This window comes from Hipposideros armiger, unplaced genomic scaffold (genome assembly GCF_001890085.2).
Source record: "Hipposideros armiger isolate ML-2016 unplaced genomic scaffold, ASM189008v1 scaffold_113, whole genome shotgun sequence".
In the NCBI taxonomy this organism is placed as follows: Eukaryota; Metazoa; Chordata; class Mammalia; order Chiroptera; family Hipposideridae; genus Hipposideros; species Hipposideros armiger.
The window spans coordinates 2271704-2291618 of NW_017731463.1; the positions used below are offsets into that span (position 1 = coordinate 2271704).

Consider the following 19915-nt stretch of genomic DNA (forward strand, 5'->3'; position numbering starts at 1 on the left):
AGCTGGGTTCTCATATCTACTTCTTCATGCAATCTAATGCAACATCATGTGTCATGGATCCTCTGGAAAATTTTGAGGTACCTTACATCACTGCTCTGTAATTTCTCTGATGTCTTTATCTTTAAAAAAAAGCTCATTTTCTGCCCCCTTGGGCAGTTCTCTAAAGCCCTTAGTTTGCTGAGCGGAGTTACCATTTTCTGTTCCCAAGAGTGCAGTGTGTGAGTCGTCGGGGATGAGGGCCGTGCCGTGTTAGGGAGAGATCTCTGGGTTGGGACATAGTGGCAGGGCTGGGACTAGAGCAACATACCCTGACTAGCCAGTGACTCCAGGATCACCTCTGTTCTCTGGGTCTTGTCTTCTTCATCTGTGAGTTTCATATAAAATATGTAAAACCACTCCCAGCTTTAATCATCCATAGTTCTAACAGGAGTTAGAATGTCAACTTCGTTATAAAAATACGATGTAAGAATACTTGGGTTTTTTTCATTCTCAAGGTTTGTATGTTGTTTATTTTTTGCTTTCTGAATGAAAGGGACTTTGAGAGTAAAGAATGTATCTTAAAGTTATATCTAGGAATATAAGCTTGAAGTGTAACTGAATTTTTCATTCTTTGGATTAATAACAGAAAAACCAAAGAAAATACATGAGACTTAGAATTTTAAGCGATTTGACATGGTTGTGCTTGCTGAGAGAGGTTTTAATGTAGATAAAAGCAATTGCTTTTTCTGTTTCTCCGATTAAAACATAAACCAGTTGGTCTTGGGGAAAATACATTCCCTAGTCTTTACTTGGAGATAACTCGTAAATATTTTTTACATCCATTATTAGGTAATCAAGAAAATTGGGCATTATCTCAAGATGAATATAACGGTGCCAGAAGATTACATCAAAGGATTTATTCGGGCCAACAATACCTTCCTTTATCAGCTAGTTTTTGATCCCATCAAAAGGAAACTCACCCCTCTGAACGCCTATGACAGTGACATCGATCCTGAAGCACTAAGCTATGCTGGGCGGTATCCTTTCTGAACCAGACTGGTAGAAGTTCGCACTTCTCCCATATATTTATGGTGATGTTTTTAGGGAGACATTCAGTAAAAAGCTTGCAAGTTGTCTTTTGCTTCCTTTTTTATAGCGAAATCTGTGTTTTGTTCATTTTAACTACCATCCTAGTGAAAATTCAGAGCCACATTTTTGTTTATAAATCTGAGCCTCATTCGTTATAACTTGCTAATTACTTAGATTGACTTGACAGAAACACGTCCCATGTCAGTCACTTAAGGTGCGTATTCCAAAGGGGGCGCTTAAGAGAAACACTCAGTGACAAGCAAGCTGGATTTGTTAGTGGGCGCTAGTGGGCATGAGCGTTCGAGCTGAGGATGCCCTGCCCACAGCCTCGGACTACACACACCCAGGGCGACGCACAGCCCCGAGTCACCCAGGTGGCGGCCAGGACTTTCCATCTCCTTTGAAGGGGAGTCAGTGATGACTTGGGGCTTTGCTGTAGAAAACTGCCAACTCCTGCAGTGACAAACAGATGAGTAAAGATGCTTGTGGTTTCAGTAGTGCTGAATGTCGGAGTCAGTGGGACCCATTGAGGTCGTAAACCTGAAATTTTCTGTGGCAACAGAATACACTTTCCTATCTTAACATAGTATCATTTGTTTGGTTGTTAATGAAAGCATTTTTCCTTAATCTTACCAACCTAGGTATGTTGATGATTCTGTAGCTCTTCAAATAGCACTTGGAAATAAAGATATAAACACTTTTGAACAGATTGATGACTATAATCCAGACACCGCTACGGTAACATTTTAATGACTTCTTTCTAAAAGAGCACATTTCATTGTAGTTATGTCTCAGGAACTGTGATAAAGGCAAACCTTCATTTAGTAAACGTCTTTTATTAAGCGTTTTTAGATCCAGGCACTATACAGAGTATAGGTTGAAAAAAACAACTTGATGCTGGAGAAATTGTATCTCTTAGAATATAGGTATATTGGTTAATTTCCTTAAGTTAAAAGGTGGCCATGTTATATATTATCAAACCTTTAGGCGTGAACATTTTATTTGAATATACCAAGTGTTGGATGTCTTTTTCCTCATCTTACCCTCTTTGGCCTCTGGCATTTGATTGTTGAAGACCCAAACCTAGAAATACTCTCCTTGGGAGAGTACAAGCTGGTTATTTCACTCATTCACAATTTAGCAAATATTTAATGAGCACTCCCACTATGTGTCTTTGAGCCCTTTCCTGTTTTCTTCTTCCTTTTCCCAATTGTATATGTCCCTTACAATACACTTTCCCCCTTTCTCTCTTTTCTGTTTGTATTTGTTCCAACCCAGTCTCTGGTCTATGTACCAGCCACTTAATTCTAAATATCTCTTGAATCTTAACATAAATGATTTCCTGTACCCTTAAATCTATCTACAGTCAAAAACAAACTCTTCATTTCTTATCAGCTTTTCTTTATACTATTTCTCTTTTTTTTCTTTTTAGCATTTACTGCCACATAATTCCTATCTCTATGGCTTATTTTCTGATTCTTCTCCAAAGAATGTAATCTTCAGAAAGACAGGGTTTTATGACCTTTCATTGCTAAGTCCTTACAAGCAAGGATTATATGTATATGTTTTTGTACTTCAGGACACCTAGCTAGCCTAACTATGTTTGTTAAAATCCTTAATAAATGCTTAGTAAAGGACTGAATTAGTCAGCAAAGGTGAAAAGGCCTGGATTGGACTGGAAGCGATGAGAAAGAAGGAACTATCAGTCAGAAAGACAACTAATAGAAGCAAAAGGACTTAGCAATGAAAGCAAGCCAGCCTATCTTCCAGGTTTTCTAGTCTGAAAGAATGAAAGCGATCATGTAACTGACATTCATTCGATGAATAAACGCGGTAAATACACCAATACTAACTGGCGATAAGCCCTTTCTCAGAGAAAGCTTTATGTAAGACTCAGTGTAGGCCACAGAAGCTCTCAGTTTCTCCGTAATGTCCTACTAAAGATGGCACCGAATATGGGTCTAATAGAAACTAGTGTTTTGTAAATTAGATTGTTTTGATTTGAACTCAGCCAATCTCTAGAGGTGGGATAGTTGATTACTTTAAATAATTTTATGGTGTTAACTTTCAGGTGTTTTGTAAAGAGTATGTAAATAATTATTGCCAGATGATTATTAAATTAATTAGTATCGTATATTAAAATAGTACTCAAATTTTAAAAGTACTTTTTTTCTGTCGACAATTCTTCAATTGCCGTCTCATTTCTTGCACCGTTCCTCTTAGGAAGGTTATTTTTTATGTCTTAGAAATGAGCTAACAAGGTTACTTGACCCTCATTAGAAGAGAAACAAACCTAAGAATACAAGACACATAACGGAAAGTGTAGGACCGGAAAAGTAGAAAATGTTATTAGAGGACAGGTGTTTCATCAAAAAACTGTTCTTTATAAGGGTAATTCAGTTATTTGCTTATAATTTATGTTGATACAGAGGGAAGTAAATTATTTTTCTTTAAGTAAGCTTTTTTCTTTTACTGTTTTAGCTTGCCCAATCAAGAAGTCATAGTTGGAGTGACAAAACATGTCAAAAATCATCTAACAGTATTTGGCATAAGAATTATTGTCCTAGACTTAAGCTGGATATTGTTCCAAATGCTACAAAATTGAAGGAAAATCTACATACTCTGGGCATTGAACAAGTAATTAGTACTAAAGGTTTAAATCTTCCAAGGAAATCGTCCATTGTGAAAAGACCAAGAAGTGGTAGGTATTTCGTTTTTGTGAAATACTAGTGACTATTAGTCACATTTAAGAAATCTGTGCTAAACCCAAGGTCACTAAGATGTTCTCCTGTTTTCTTCTAGAAGTTTTGTAGTCTTAACTCTTACATTTAGGCCTTTGATCCATTTTGAATGAATTTTTTATATGATATGAGGTAAGCATGAAGGTTCCCTTTTTTTGTGTATGGCAATTCAGTTGTCCCAGCACCGTTTAACAGATTATCCTTTCTCTATTATTAAATTGCCTTGGCCCACTTGTTGACAATCAATTGACCCGATAATGTGTGGATCTGTTTCTGAACTGTTATTCTGTATCATTGGTCTCCTTTCCTTTCTTTATGCCAGACGCACTGTCTTGATTACTGTAGCTTTATAGTCAATCTTAAAAGTCAAGTAGTGTAAGTCCCCTAAGTTCTTTTGAAAAGTTATTTTGGCTGTTCTGTGTTCTTTACATTTCCATACAAATCTTGGAATCAACTGTCGATTTCTTTAAAAAAAGAAAAAAAGCCCTCTGTGATTTTGATTGGAACTTAGTTGAATCTATAGATCAATTGGGGGAGAATTGAGATCTGAACAATACTGAGTTACTGAGTTTTCTGATCTGCTTATTGAAGTCTTCAGCAGTGCTTTGTAGTTTTCCACTGCTCCAGGCTTGCACATCTATTGTCAAATTTATACCAAGATTTTAGGGGTTTTTTGTTGTTTGGTTTTTTTTTTAAGATTTTAATTGGGTAATTGGGGAAGGGGAACAGCCAAGCTGTTGTCCTTCAGTCTTAGTTGTGGAGGATGCAGCTAGCTCAGCTCTGAGTCCAGTCACCATCTGGCCACCCGTCGGCAGCTCGAGACCACTCAGCTCAACGTGCTGTGTTCAGTCTTAGTTGGCGGGAGCATAGCCCACCATCCCGTGTGGGAGTGGAACCACCAACCTTGTTGTTAGGAGCACGTGCTCTCACCAGCTGAGCCATCTAGGCAGCTCAGCGGCAGCTCAGCTCAGGCGCAGCTCACTGGCCCATGTGGGAATCGAACTGGTGACCCTGTTGCTCAGAGCTTGTACTCTTAACCAACTGAGCCACACAGCTGGCCCCTAATTTTTTTTTTTTCTAAGCTAAAAGTTTCTTGTCTATTCCAGGTTGTGCTTTGGCTACAAAGGTTTTTAATAATTGTATAACTATTACAGTGAGTGATTGTTGAGATGTGATCTGCTTACCATAGAGCACAGTAAATTTTTAGAGTTGTAGCACGATTTCAGTGTCATCTAAAGACTGCTTTTATTATTGCAAACTAGGATCATGTTAGCTTTTGTATGCATTCTTGTCATTTTGTTGGCATTTACTGAGTTCATGATCAAAATCTACCAGTTGTTGTAATGGTACAGTTAATACTTTAAACTTAAACGTGGGTTAAATTAGTCCTTTTGAAGTAATCTGAATTCATTTTAACCCGTTGTTCTGCCCACTAATATTATTTTTCTTTTTTGAATCTTTATTATCTTTTAATATATGGGTGTTATCTGTGTCAGCTGGAAATTTGAGAAGTATGGCTCCATGTGTCTTAAAGTTTTGGTTAAAATGTGTTTGCTTAATGTAACATTTAATTAAATCAGTGAGTACCGAAATCTAAAGCACTAGATGGAGGCCGACCTCCTTTCAGACTAATAATTGCCAATGGTCTTTCAGGGCTGTTCAGCTTGCTGCAAACCCTCGTAACTAATATACAGTAGATTTTGCTCTGTATTGCCCACTAGGATAATATGAGAGACACTGAAGTGTCTTGCTCAATTCAAGGTATGCTAAATCTATGGAATTCCCCTGCATAGCTGGTCTAGAGCTTATCACACAAAGAAAATGAGGTTAGTCTGGCATGACTTCTTGTTGGAGCTCCTACAATATTTGTTTTATCCTCTTCTGTAAGGGCTCACAATTCCCTGCATAATAAAAAGATTTAGGCTTTTTCCAGGAGTCAAAATCAAGTTTACTGGTCTATAGTTTTTCGAAAATGTATACATTTTTAAATTTGAGGTATCATCTTCTTGACTCTACTGTTTTGGCGCCCCCAACCATTTTACTGAATTCTTAGCGTAATGAGCATTTGATTCCTACGTGAGTGGACGCTGTGCAGACTGAGAATTAGTTGAACTAATTTAAAACTCCTTAGTGCCATCTCAGTCCTTGCCCATCTCAGGTGGTAGCATTTTGTATTATTTAGTCTTATGATTTGTGCTAATACCATAGAATACATTTGCCACGCAGCCGTCTTCTAGGGCCCCATAGCTAGGAAATAAGGATCAGAGCAACAGCACGAACTACTTCTGACTCATGACAATCACATGTACCTCAAAAACCCTGTCACATAAATGGTGTGTGTAGATAGCTGCTGGTTTTACACTGGAACATTTTTAAAATCAAACATTAAATTAGTTATACATTTACATGTAAAACGCCTTAATGTTTTGATGTTTATTTTTTTTTAACATTTAAAATTAGGCCCTTAGTATAATGAGTATATAGCCTTACAGAATTTATTGTGTTCTGGAATTTTGGTTTGGGTAATTTCACATAAAATCATACAAATAATTGACATTAAATCTTAGCTAATTTGTGAAATTGTAAAGCACAGTTAAGAAAATTGTTTTTGTTTTTTAAGTTATCCTTGGATTTCCTTTTCTGATGCATAGTTTAAGAAAAAAAGAGTTCATTCTTAGGACAATGGGACATGGACTGTGAAGTTAAGGCGAAATCTCTAAGTACATATGAAACAAAGATTTATAGAGAGTTTTGTTTTTATTTAGAAGAGCTGTCAGAAGATGATCTGTTGAGTCAATATTCTCTTACATTTACAAAGAAGACCAAGAAAAATAGCTGTGAAGGTAATACATCATTGAACTCTTCCGAAATATTTACTCCTGACCTGGTAGATCGAACTACTGTTAAAAAAAGCTTAAGTGCACCACCTCCTACAAGAAACAAATTTGCAACGTTTTTACAGAGAAAAAACGAAGAAAGTGGTGCAGTTGTGGTTCCAGGGACGAGAAGCAGGTATGGTTATTTATCTACAGAATGTTGTTTGTCTGTTGTATTCTGTACTCTATTAATAAATATTTTAATTGTCTTTAGTAAACATTTAATCTAGTCGGGGTAGGACCTTCCCTAATCCGATTACAGTTTTTATCATGTATTGCCCTAGTTCAGACCTAAATGCACAGCGTTTCCCTTGAATTTCCGTTATTTTTATAATATCTTTCTACAGAACCAAAGTAAGAATTGTAGACCTTATTATGTTTTGCATTAGAAAAATTCAGTTATTTTGGGGAGTCCCTACTTCGTTGTTTGTACTTTTTTGTTTCTTTAAGAGCTAAATATAATTTTGCAAAGTATTGTTAGAAATATTTTTAAATACAGATGACTAAGATGAGAACTTGATAAAGTACAAGGTGTTGGGTTACCACAATGAGAGACATAGTTTTTATTCTTGAGAAGCTTGTAGCGTAGTTGGAAAAACAGGCTCGTAAATGAAACCTTTTCATACAGTGTGGTAAGTGCAGTGACAAAGCGCGTGTAAGGTGATTTGAGGGCATTAAAGGGGCATCGGATGCTGAGTCAGTGGTTGGGAAGGGTGAGAGGGAAGGGACAAGTATTGGGTGCCATTACCTCGGTGTAAATGACTAGTGGGGTGAAGCCGACCAAGAATGAGCCAGACACCTTGCCAGCGGGCAGAGGCATGGCAGGAGCAGCACATGGGGCACGGCAGCCGCTCCTTATCGCGGGGCCTGGGAAAGGGTGACGAAGGAGCAGAAATAGGCAGTAGGCCAGTTCATGGAAGGCCTAGAAACCCGGTTCAGGAACTTTTAGCCTTTGGAGGAAACATTTAGAGGGTTTTGATCATGGGAGGGTGTGACCCAATTCCCGGCTTAGACAGACCACTCTGAGCACTAGAGGGCCAGAGCCGAGCCGGAAGATTGGTGAGGCTGTGCTATCGTCCCTGCAGCGATGAGGAGAATTTGAAGAGTTGGTAGAACATAGGGTGAGCAATTTGGGCCCTGGGCTTAGACTACCTGAATTTGAATCCTGTCCTCTTTACTCATGAGATGTTTGATTTGGGCAAGTTAACTTCTGGGTGCTTTAGTCCCCTCTTGTTAAAAAATGGGCCTAACAACTAAAAGAACCTCAGGGTCTTTGAGAGGATTCGATTATTATCATAAATGAAGTGCCTACAACAGTGCCTGGCAGATGACAAACATCAATGGAAAACTCTTTGTCCGGATGGTGGTAGCACAGCCAGAAACAGGAAATTTAAGTGTCAGAAGTTTTTTTGGCTTGATATTACTAAGGAAAAGAAAATTTATCAGCTCCTGCATTCTTCCAGAAGACTTAGAATGAATACTTTTTATTTTCCAAGTTTAATGTACCAGGCTGCAGCCAGTTTTGTCTAACCATGATGGTGGTAGCTGGCAATGAAAGAACGAACCCCTGGTAACGCCTTGTTGTAGGTGATGTTTCAAACCCTTCTCCCATCAGCTATTCTCAAGGAAACATTCAAAATACAATTAAATGATCACTTTGGTTCTTGCTTTTCTGGTCACCCTCATTAAAGGTGCTTGTTAGCAGTGGAATGATAAAAAAAAAGTAGACGCAGAAGATGGAAAAGAGGGTTCTAGATGAAATATGCTGATTAATAAGTGCTAGAAAATTGACTTTTTTTCCTTGGAGAAATTTCTGGAACTTGTGTTTCATTTTTCTATTTGGGTGAAACTAGAATTTCTCTTTCCTGCCTCCTAGTGTTTAACTCTTCCCTGAAGACAGCTAATGAGAGCCATGCTTGTGTGTGTCTGCAGTGCTTTTCTGTTAGGTCCTTATAGAGGCTTAATGAAATCTCAGTTTGAAGCTATACACGGCTGCTTTATGTAGTTTAGTTCAATGTTTCACTAATGAATTGTTCAGAGGGTGCATTAAATGCTTGGAGAAAGAATTTTTCCTCCATCAGCTTCCTGTGAAATATAATTGGGAGTTAGTCTTTGATATGTAATTTTCTGACCTGGATTATATAGCAACATCTAGTAACTAGATATTATTAGTTTTCTTTGCTGATTTTCAGAGTTCCTTTATATATTCTCTTATTCCTGACAACAACATTATGAGATATTCAGGGTTGGTGATGTGTTCTTGAGAGTGAGAAACTGAGGCTCAGAGAGGTTAAGAAACTTTCCCAGGGCTGTGGCTGTGTCGTTAGCACTGATGATAGGAAACATTTCTAGAAATAGTTGACATGATGGAGTGAAAGGAGCATACAATTTGGTAGCCCTGGACTTGAAGTTTCACTCCGTCACCTACGGACAATTAGTTGTGTGATCTTTCGCATCCCACTTAACTTCCCTTACCCTGTTTCTTTGTGTATAAACTGTGGATCATATACATAGGGCCTTTCCTAAGACTGGTAGAAGCTGTGTATGTCTAACCCCATTCTTCCTAATGTAATGCAACAGGAGGAATTAAATATGCAAAAGTTGTCGCCAATCTGTCTGTTTTAAGTGTTCTTGATCTTTATTATATTGATACTTTAGAAACATACCATTTTATCTTTTGAAATTTAGAAATATCAATATCAGTTAAGTAATACCATAGGTAATTGGGAAGAAGCAGCCATGAACTGGGAGGGGTTCTGGGTTTTAATCCTGTTCTTTAGCTTTTTGAATTTTATAACCTTGGGCACTGTCACTTCTCTTACCCATGAAATAATACATGGAAGAATATTTGGATGTCATCAAGATTATTGTTTACTTAAAAATAAGTTCTGTGATCAGATCTAGGAGCCGATGTTTTCCACCCAGCGGAAACCCTAGGAAGACTGTCCTTTCATGTTCTGCTTCCTCTGGCCCTGTACACACACACCTCTTAGGGATTTGATGAAGAATAGAGAGGATGTTTACTCTCCAGCGTTTAGTAAATATTCTGCTTATATCTTGGGCTTGAACTCAATAATGCTTATAGAGGAGGTAAATTCTCTTTAAGTTTCATATTTATCTGATCATGTACTCTAAGATTTTCTTTTTCAACCTAAAAACCCTTGAATACATCCTCTCCAACAATGATACAGATCTTCCTTTCCTTTGTATTAGAGTATTTTTAAGTGATTTTTTTAAAAGCTGCTACACGAGTAAGTGATACCTCTTTTGTAATGCAGAATTTAATGATTAATTTGAAACTTAACCTCAATATATAAAATAGTATAGAAGTTTATAGGGTATATAAAAAACTGGTAGATGACTGTACTGCAAGTTCCCAGATGGTTTGTTACTAAGAATTAAGCTAAGATGAGGGGTAAATGGCTGATTTCTATTCATTTTACTTTCTACAAAATATGAAACAGTAATTGTAAATTGTCCTTTCTGTTGCGTATTTTCATATTTGTTCAAGTCTTTGGCTCTCAGCCACATGTCAGCCACTGTTTCAGGTACTGTGGAGGATACAAAGGCATGGATAGAGCCTGGCCTCAAGGAGCTTAGAGCCTGGGTGTTATTATAAAAAGCTTAAGGGAGGGCCGGCCGAGTGGCTCAGCTGGTTAAGAGCTCGCTCAAGAGTGTGAGCTCTGAGCAACAGTGGTTCGAGTCCAGCCCGAGCTGAGCTGCTGCTGAGCTGCCAACAGGTGGCAGGATGGCTCAGCTAGAAAAAAATAAAAATAAAAATAAAAAGCTTAGGGGAAAGACTAGACATGGATAAAATACACAAGCTCCAAATATGTGTATATGTAGACGACTGCTTTGAGAAAACCCTAAAATTCATTGTGTAAATAAATTTCTAAATGTGTGCGTTTGGCATAATCAAAACTGAACTGTGAAAATCTATTTTGCCTTCATTTGTGAAATGTATTTATGAGACTTTTTTTTTTAAAAAAGAAACTGGGCCATAGTCTGAATCTTACCACCTTGTGAGCAAACTCTAAAGTTCTAAGGCATTCTTTCTGTTAGGTTTTTTTGCAATTCTCTGGATTCTGTGGACTGTGTATCAAAGACAGCAAGCAGCCAGCCTCTCGATGAAACTGCTGTCCCCGAGAAAGACACCAGTCTAAATGAATCAGATTGTCTAGATGGCAAAGGGCTGGTTGATGCGAATGTAGCACATAATTCAAGCGATCAGATTCCAGATGAAGTGACTGTGATTGCTGATGAAGAGCCTCCGTCTTTTAAGACCAGCAAATTCACAAGGACCGTTTCTCCACCCACTCTGGGGACACTGAGAAGCTGTTTTAGTTGGTCTGGAAGTCTTGGAGATTTTTCGAGAACTCCGAGCCCCTCTCCAGGGACAGCACTGCAGCAGTTCCATCGAGAGAGTGATTCTCCGCGCTCCGTGCCTGAAAATAAAGAGATGACTGACGGATCTCAGGTGAAGAGTGATGAGTCAGGTGATGAAGCTCATTCCTCGCACGAAGTGACTTGGTCTTCGCAGTCTCAGGAGAGCGTAGCATTATCACAACACTTAGATGCATCCGAACTCTCTCAGCCCTGCAGCAAGGATTCTGATTCAGAGGTGAGTCAGATCATGATGCCATTGTTTTCCAACTCATATGTGAAAGAAGATAGGGTGTTTATCATACAATCGAGAAAAGTTTGCCTGCATTATGGAAATTGGCTGTCTTAATTTTCCCTTCTAGATCTTACTGTGTAGAAAGTTCACGTTGTATTCATCCGAAGGACTTCTCTGTATCTTTTATATTTTAAAGTCTTGTACATTTCATCTAACTGTAAAGCTTGAATCATGTGTTCCATTGACAGGTATCTCAAGTTGTAGAACAGTTAAAATCTAAGCAGAATGATTAGCTATGAAATGAAAACTTGTTATGAATTTAATATTTAAATCTTGAATTCAGATACCATTTGAAACCTTATAAGAAAATGGCCTTATTAATGTGATGGTCGCATCTTAAGTTTTAGTACTTCAGAAATATATTTTCGTTTATTCTTCTTAATCTTGCTAAACTCCCCCTTTATAACAAAACAAAGTAGTAATACAAGTGATTTTATGTTATTTTGTTTTAAATTAATGAAAGCATGCTAACCATTTTTTATTTATAAAATATTCTGACTTAAATAAAATCAAAACACCAAATAAGACCCGATGATATTATATTTTAAAATAACATGATGGCATAATAGCCTTTTTGAAATCCGAGTTATCTCATATTTACCAATATATCATACTTCATTTTGTATCTACAATTATCAAGTTGTAACTTGGCAATATTTGACAGAATTTTGATGTCTGATAATCCTGAATATTGGACAGCATCTCATAAATCAATATCTTATATTTATCAAAAGGAAAACATTTTATTCAAGTTCCTAAAGGAAACATGAGTTGCATTGTACTCAAATTGAAGACAAGAGCCAACTTAAAATGTGGAAACAAATTGTTTTCATTTGGAGAAAGCTGAAATCAATTAATATATTCAAATCCAAAATCTGTTCATGTGGTATTTTTAAGTTTTAGAGTATGCCCGTCCAAATCCTTGGCTGCCTTAAGGCTTTCGCTTTTCTTTCCTCTTTCACTCACTCTGCATTTGGTGCATCCATACTCGTCTAGAGGACTCTGTTTCTTTTAATATGCGCCTCCATTTTAATGTCATCTTTTTCATTTTTCACCCCATACTGCATTTTCTCTTGACACCATTTGGGTGCCACCTCAGTTGCCATCTCTTGGACAGCTTTCATAAAAACATCACCATCTATTTGTCTGCTGAGTTTGTCTGGGGCGTTTTTTTCCTTTTGCCAGCAGACGTCTTCCTGTTTAACTTACTTTGTAAGCATTTGGCTGTGTTTTATGAAGAAGCCTTACCAGCTCACAGGCTGTGGACCAGCCATGCTGACAGAACTCTCCACACTTCTGTCTTCTGGGCTAACCATTTTTTGTACTGATCAGTTAGAGAAACACGAATCCTCTCCCCTCACCAAAACAACAAACTAAACTAGAAATCATTCATTAAGTCATCTCTCTCTTGCCTCCAGATGTAGTAAATCCCTAGTAGGATAAATGAATTGTTAATTCTCAAAGAACTCCAACATGGACAGTTAACATAAAAACTATATAATCCAGGGCTGGCTGAGTGGCTCAGTTGGTTAAGAGCTCACTCAAGAATGCGAGCTCTGAGCAACAGCGGTTCGATGCCCTGCCCGAGCTGAGCTGCCAACAAGTGGCAGGATGGCTCAGCTAAAAGAAGAAAATCAACAACAACAAAAAACGATATAATTAGTCTTTCAGAAAATGTTTAAGAAAGCCACAGTGCCCTTGGGGCTTCACTTGAATATCAATTTTGACTGTGTACTTTGAAGAAAATGTTTCTCTTTTGGGACTGTCATTGGAGGTTCACTGTGAAATGCAGCAATCATACCTTCTGTGTGTTTTGAGTTCATTGACCCTATATGAGGTGAATTAATCTTAGGATCTTACTCGTGATCTCTAAACAATGGTTTAGCCTAGGGTTTAGCTGTGAGCGAGGAACATTAACGTTTCTATAGTTTAGTCCAAGTTAATGGAGTAGTTTCCACTTTTCTTTTCTTTTTTTAAATATATGTAATACTGTGTAGAATCCCAAGATAAATATTTTTTTTAAAAACCTTAAAAAATGCAGAAATGTAAAGTCTTCTAAATTTCCATTCATTATTCTTTTTATTTAACTTTAGTGGGAATCCAGATTGTTCTGTCTATAGAAAAGTCTTACATGATGGGATGGGGGTAGAGGGTAGGTCTTAAAGTCATTCATTGCTAACGGTAACTGCATTCAATACAATATACTCTACTTCTTGAAAGTAGATGCCTTCTTTCCCTTTAATATTGAGTGTGTTACACAACTAAGTGATGTAGAACCATGCTAGCTCGACTTTTTGTAGCTAGTGACTTATGAAAACTATTGGGTTGTTGGAAAAACATGACACATTTTTGCAACGAAAAACATAGAAAAAAATATGTCATTTTCCGACAACCCAATATTAGCCAAGCTTGCAATGATATTACAGCAGGAGAATTGTCTTATCTGAGTTAGCGTTTTGGCAGGCTCCTAAAACAATTCAGAAAAGCTTTCAATTTTAAATGTTTATTTTACAGAATTTATTCTCCAGCTAAAACATGTTGCTAGTTTCTTCAGTTTAATTTGCAGTGAAACTGACAAACCTCAGTCTTTCCACATTAGATGCATTTTCTTTTATTCTAGCCCAAGCTTTTTATACTTTCTTTTCTGAGAAATTACATTTTATTTACTCTGACTTTTTCATTTTACTTGTATGGTTTTTGGGGGGGTTTTTTTGTTTATTTGTTTGTTTGTTTTTTAATTTTATTGGGGAACAGTGTGTTTTTCCAGGACCCATCAGCTCCAAGTCAAGTAGTTGTTTCAATCTAGTTGTGGAGGGTGCATCTCAGTGGCCCATGTGGGGATCAAACCGGCAGCCCTGGTGTCATGAGCACTGCGCTCTAACCAACTGAGCCAACCAGCTGCCCCTACTTGTATGTTTTGTTGAATATTGGTTAGTTGTAAAATAAAAATTCCATAGTAAAAATCTAATTTAATTTTATTTTTTGATCTGGGGAATCTAGGAATCTGACTGCAATTTTAAGTCACTTGATAATCAAGGTAATCCGGAATTCAAGCTACGTTTATCTCGTTTCTCGAAAAAAGACACTCCTCTCAGGAACAAGGTAAAACATTGATTATTTTTTTAATTTCAGAAGCAGTACGTGCTTATTACCAGAAAATGAGAAGTATAAGCAAAGTTAAAAATTAAAATGCCCATATTTTTATTTACACAAAAATGTCTGCTTTCAAGCCTTCTAGGACCATGCTGGTGCTTGCTTATTGGTGTTTAAGTTGTGAAACTTGCTGTTTCCCTTGGGGTATAAAGATCTTTTTCGGTGGACTTACTTGGCATAACTTATAATGACCATACAGTCATGTGCCACTTCACAAGGCGGATGCGTTCTGAGAAATGCATCTAAGGTGATTTTGTCGTGCGAGCATCCCAGAGCACACACCCAGGCTCTGTGGGATGACCTGTTGCTCCCAGGCCACCAACCTGTACAGCATGTTACTGTACAAAGCAACATGAGATTAAATCACGCACAAGGGAAACGGTGCAATGAAGAGGCTGTAAACAGATGTATGAGGCTGCTGCCCACGGAACTTGACAGCAAACTTTTTTTCTAAGTATGAAGAGTATGCTCTAAAATACCGATAGAACTATAGTATAGTAAATACATAAACCAGTAACATAGTCATTTACTACTATTAAGTTACGGCCACAGTGCATATTCAGTGCTTAGCTCAGATGGAAAAGGCATTAAACTTTATCGTAAGTATGTATGTGTAGGAAAAACGATAGTGGGCATAGGGTTGGGTACTATCCGCGGTTTCAGGCATCCACTGCGGGTCTTGGAACGTGTACCCTGTGGATAACGGGAGACGACTGTAAATGGATTCAGACAGGGATTGCCTAGAGACAGTGAGGGAGGTAAGAAAGACTTTTCTCTCTAGTCTTTTATAACATGAACTTAGTGCAAGGTACACATATTACCTGTTAAAATTATTATGATAATTTTATAATAGACATTTATAAGTAGCACATTTTTACATATTGCTTATAGGTTATTTTTCTGTTCCGGAGTATAAAGAATAGTTTGAAGTTGACTAAAGGTAATTGCTTTAACAGAAGAGCATTAAAACGGGCATTTAATCTTTAGGTTCCTGGGCTGTATAAATCTAGCTCTATGGAAAACCTTTCTACCACCAAGATCAAACCTCTAGTACGTGCCAGAGTCAGTGGGCTGAGCAAGAAGCCAGCAAGCATCCAGAAGAGAAAGCACCCCAACGCCGAGAACAAGCCAGGACTACAGATAAAAATCAATGAGCTCTGGAAGAATTTTGGATTTAAAAAGTGAGTTGCCATGTTACTTATTCTAAAATAAAATAAATTTATTTTTTTTCCTGTAATTTCAGTCATTCTCCCAGCTCCACTTACATATATATCAGTTTCTCTTTCTCTTACCTAAGAGGATTATATTCCTCTCTTTCCTTTAGCTGACTCTTTGTAAGTAGAGTTAACTTCAGTTTTTATTCCTTCTTTTGGCAAGAAAATGGCGAACTTCTTGCCAAAAACCTCAGTTCTCCATCTGGCTCTGGGAGGTCCCTCTGTAGCTAACAAACAGAAAAATTACATGAGTGTGATAGGATTAAACCTTATCTAATAGAAATGTCACAATCAGATGAAATGGTGTGGGAAGAAACACTGTGTATCAGTAAGTGCTGGATAATTATTTTTTTATTTTACATTGTGTGAAGCCTAGGATTAAACCATATAGCAACAGTTCTCAAACTTTTTGCCTTCAAACGTTCAGGAATTCTTGACACTCTTAAAAGTTATCGAGAGCCCCAAAATACTTTGTTTTATGTGTGTTATATCTGTCAACATTTAAACATCTTAGAAATTAAAACGGACACTTTAAAAATATTTACTTAGTTTTAAACAATAATAAGCCCATTAAATATTAAAGCCAATAGTATATTTTTACAAAAAATAGCTATGTTTTCCAAAACTGAAAAAAAAGTGAGAAGAGCGACATTATTTTACATTTTTGCAAATCATTACTGTCTGGTATATCAGAACTGAGCAGGATTCTTATATGTGCTTCTGCATTTGATCTGTTGTGTTGTTTTGGTTGAAGCATATGAAGAAAATCTGGCCCCACACATATTTGTAGTTTGAAAATGTATATTTTAATAGCTTTTCTATTTAATTGTAAATTGTCTTCTTTAATATTACATTAAAGTTCAACAAGCAGTCATTTTTTAAGACTAGTTGCAATGTAGAAGAATATGAAGCCCTATCAATTGACTGTCATTCTTTTGGAGTCTTATGGACCATTCTTTTGGTCCATACTGCACTTAGAGTGCATCTTTTACTTTACTCCTATATGATTTCATAGCATCATGCATTGGGCAATAGGAAAACAGACTTATCTTCCAAATAGTGACACATTTCATTATACAGTATTTAAAAAGCATAATCTTATCAAAGTCTGAGCAGTGGGAAGCTGTCAAGTGGCAGGTACAAGGTTTCCAAAATTCTGGTTTTCACTTGAAAGCTTGAATTTTATCTTTGGCAACAAATATTGTTAGTTGCTTTCTTTGAAGTAACAAACAGGCTCTCTTTGTTCATTTTAGAGAAGCTTTTCCAAATACCCAGATTTGAATAACCATAGTGTTACACATGCTTTTACTTGAGATAATTCATCATACTTCAGTATGCAACAAAAGTCAGTATTCAACAAAAGTGCATTATGTGTGTTTCCCGTTTTTGTCACAGAATATTAAGAAGTTGAAAGGGTTGAGATTTAATGAAATTAATGGTTTTTACTACATCACGAATGTTCTTAAGTGAGACTAGCATTCTATTTTAACTAAGTATGTGGAGGTAGAGAATACAAGTACACTCTTCCAGGGGAAAAAAAAAAAAAAGATAGGGTTAAAACATTGTTCATGCCTCAAATATGTTGGTTCTTAGCCAGTCTTAGGAAGGGCGCTAAGGAGGAAGCGACTGAAATTTCTTTATTGGAATCATCCTGCTTTAGCTAGTCTGTTTGGTAGTGACCTAGCACCAACTGTGAAAGGTAATTTAGAAAGCAGGAAGGGACACTGAAGGAAAACTCAAATTGTATTGGGCATACTCAGAGGAAAACCTGAATGTGCATATAATGAATTGAGACAAATTATACAATAAAGGGTCTTGTCTTCTTTATGTACCTCTGTTTTATCCAGGAAGATTAGTCTTTAGTAATCACTACCCTAAAAACACCAAATTCACTTTATTCTTTTCTGTTTTGCAGAGATTCTGAAAAGCTTCCCTCTTGTAAGAAGCCAGATCCCCTGTCGCCAGTGAAAGATAATATCCAACTAACTCCAGAAACAGAAGAAGATATATTTCACAAAGCTGAATGTGTGCGAGTTCAGAGAGCAATATTCCAGTGAACACGGGCAGCTGGAGCCTTGATCGATTTGAAGTCCTATTTAGGAAGGAGGCAATTATTACCAGCCTGAAAGACTCATTCTTAGATTTATGCCATTTTTTAAATTTAAGAGTACATTTTGTATATTAACTGTGTAAGTTTTATTTTGTATATTAACTGTGTGATTGTTTCTTTTGTGCAGCTTTTTATATTTTTTTTCATAAGGAGCTCATGAGAGAAATCATTGTTGACAATTTGGGGAAGTTTTCATGTTCATTGGGCAAGTCTAGAATTTTTACAAATTTACTCTAAATATTTCCGTAATATGGTCAAATATAAGGATAGTAAATGGAAAATGACAATTCTGTAATTATTTTACCCTAAAGGAAATCATTGTTTTTCTCCAAGCTTTAATTAAGCCTTTCCACCTGCTTTTCCTGTATATCTTTCAGTGTTGAATTGAAAATAAAGTTACTGGGACGGGAGGGATAGTTGGAAGGCTTAAATATCATTGCACAAATGGACAGTGCTCTTTTAGCTCTGAAGAGATTGTTTGGGTTACAGATTGACAGTGAAAGAAAGTTGCTTTTAGCCTTATGTGAAAGGAGCCACTTCTTATATCATTAATATTCTTCAAAATAGCCTGTTTTTTTAATGTCTTTTTTGAAGTATGAGCTAAAAGTTCCTTAACATATACTTAAAACTAGTGTCCCAGGTACAATATAAGATACTAACGTTGCAAAGTCTATATAATATGTACACTCTACAAAGAAATAGGCAGATCCCTGGAAAGACAGCCAGAGCTGTACAAGTGAAGATCTGACATGAAGTAAAGAAATTTTAATAAAACTATCTAAGAAGATAAAGGATTGAGAGCCAGAGTATTTTGATTTTTAAGTGAGTCTTATTAGAAGATTTTTGGATAAAGAGGTCAGAATGGTACAAAAAACAAGGTTAGAAACAATAAAAATTGACAAAGGAAACAAATAAAAACCAATCTGAAAAAGAGCAAACCCAAAGAACAGAAGCAAATTTGAATTTTCTATGAATGTTACCTGCTAGAGAACAAATTAAGAATGCGAATGAAAGGGCCGGCTGAGTGGCTCAGTTGGTTAAGAGCTCGCTCAAGAGTTTGAGCTCTGAGCAACAGTGGTTCGAGTCAGCCCGAGCTGAGCAGCCGTGAGCTGCCAACAGGTGGCGGGATGGCTCAGCTAAAAAAAAAAAAAAAAGAATGCGAATGAAACATTGTATACAAATGTTTATTTTCTCACCCATTTTCAGTATCACTTAAATGACAGAAAAGGAATAAAACACACTGTAAACACAAAGGTTAACAGAAGAAGACATCAGGCAAGGAAACTGATTTAGCAAAGAAATCATTCCTGCAGTGGCAAAAACCACAAGAGGTGAGAGTTTAGATGGGCTTAATAAACGGAGATGTCAGGCTGGCCAAGTGGTGCGATGGTTTGGAACTGGCTTGGGACTCCAGAGGGCCCCAGTTCCGATCCCACATATGAGGGCCAGTGACACTGCCCTCTACAGCTAAGTTGGTGAACAACAGCTTGACCTGGAGCTGGGCTGCTGTGAGTCGCTGGTGAAGGGTAGGCTGCAGCCCCTGTGGAAGTGAGTTGCCATGGGCTACCGTGTGTAGCCAGCAGTCGCAGTGAGCGGCCGTCCAGAAGCTGGCAACTGATCTGCCTCGCCCGGGAAGAGCGCAATGATGGTGCCAACTTGGGCCAGTGAAGCAACGTCCTCCACATCTAGACTGAAGAACAAAAGGACAGCAACTTGTCTGTTCCCCTTCCCCCAATTCCCCAGCGATGTTCCCATCCCCCAACCCCCCAATAAAAATCTTAAAAAAAAAAAAATGCAAGTGAGCTCTGAGCAACAGCTGTTCAATGCCCGGCCTGTCCCAAGCTGAGCTGCCAACAGGTGACAGAATGGCTGGTAAAAAAAATAAAAATAAACAAAATAAAATTTATATGTATGTATGTATACACACAATACGTACCTGCATATACACTATAAACACTGAAGAGACCTAGAAAAAAATTAACCAATCCAGTACCAATGAGTATTCCTATTACTCAGCGTATAGTCTTAAAACACCGTTGTGTTTTTTTTACTAAAAGAAACCAGAGCTTCTTGGA

General features: G+C 37.3%; 1 protein-coding gene across 1 annotated transcript in view; it reads left to right on the forward strand.

Annotated features, from left to right (window-relative positions):
* Positions 1–18576, forward strand: part of EXO1 (exonuclease 1) — a 26186-nt gene extending 7610 nt beyond the window's left edge. Inside the window, exons 4-11 of the mRNA XM_019647556.1 lie at positions 829–1016; positions 1710–1806; positions 3550–3769; positions 6575–6821; positions 10748–11306; positions 14364–14465; positions 15504–15697; positions 17646–18576. Coding sequence (XP_019503101.1) covers positions 829–1016; positions 1710–1806; positions 3550–3769; positions 6575–6821; positions 10748–11306; positions 14364–14465; positions 15504–15697; positions 17646–17787 — 1749 coding nt within the window. The 3' untranslated portion in view covers positions 17788–18576. The remainder of the gene's footprint in view (positions 1–828; positions 1017–1709; positions 1807–3549; positions 3770–6574; positions 6822–10747; positions 11307–14363; positions 14466–15503; positions 15698–17645) is intronic.
* The last annotated feature ends 1339 nt before the right edge of the window (positions 18577–19915 follow it).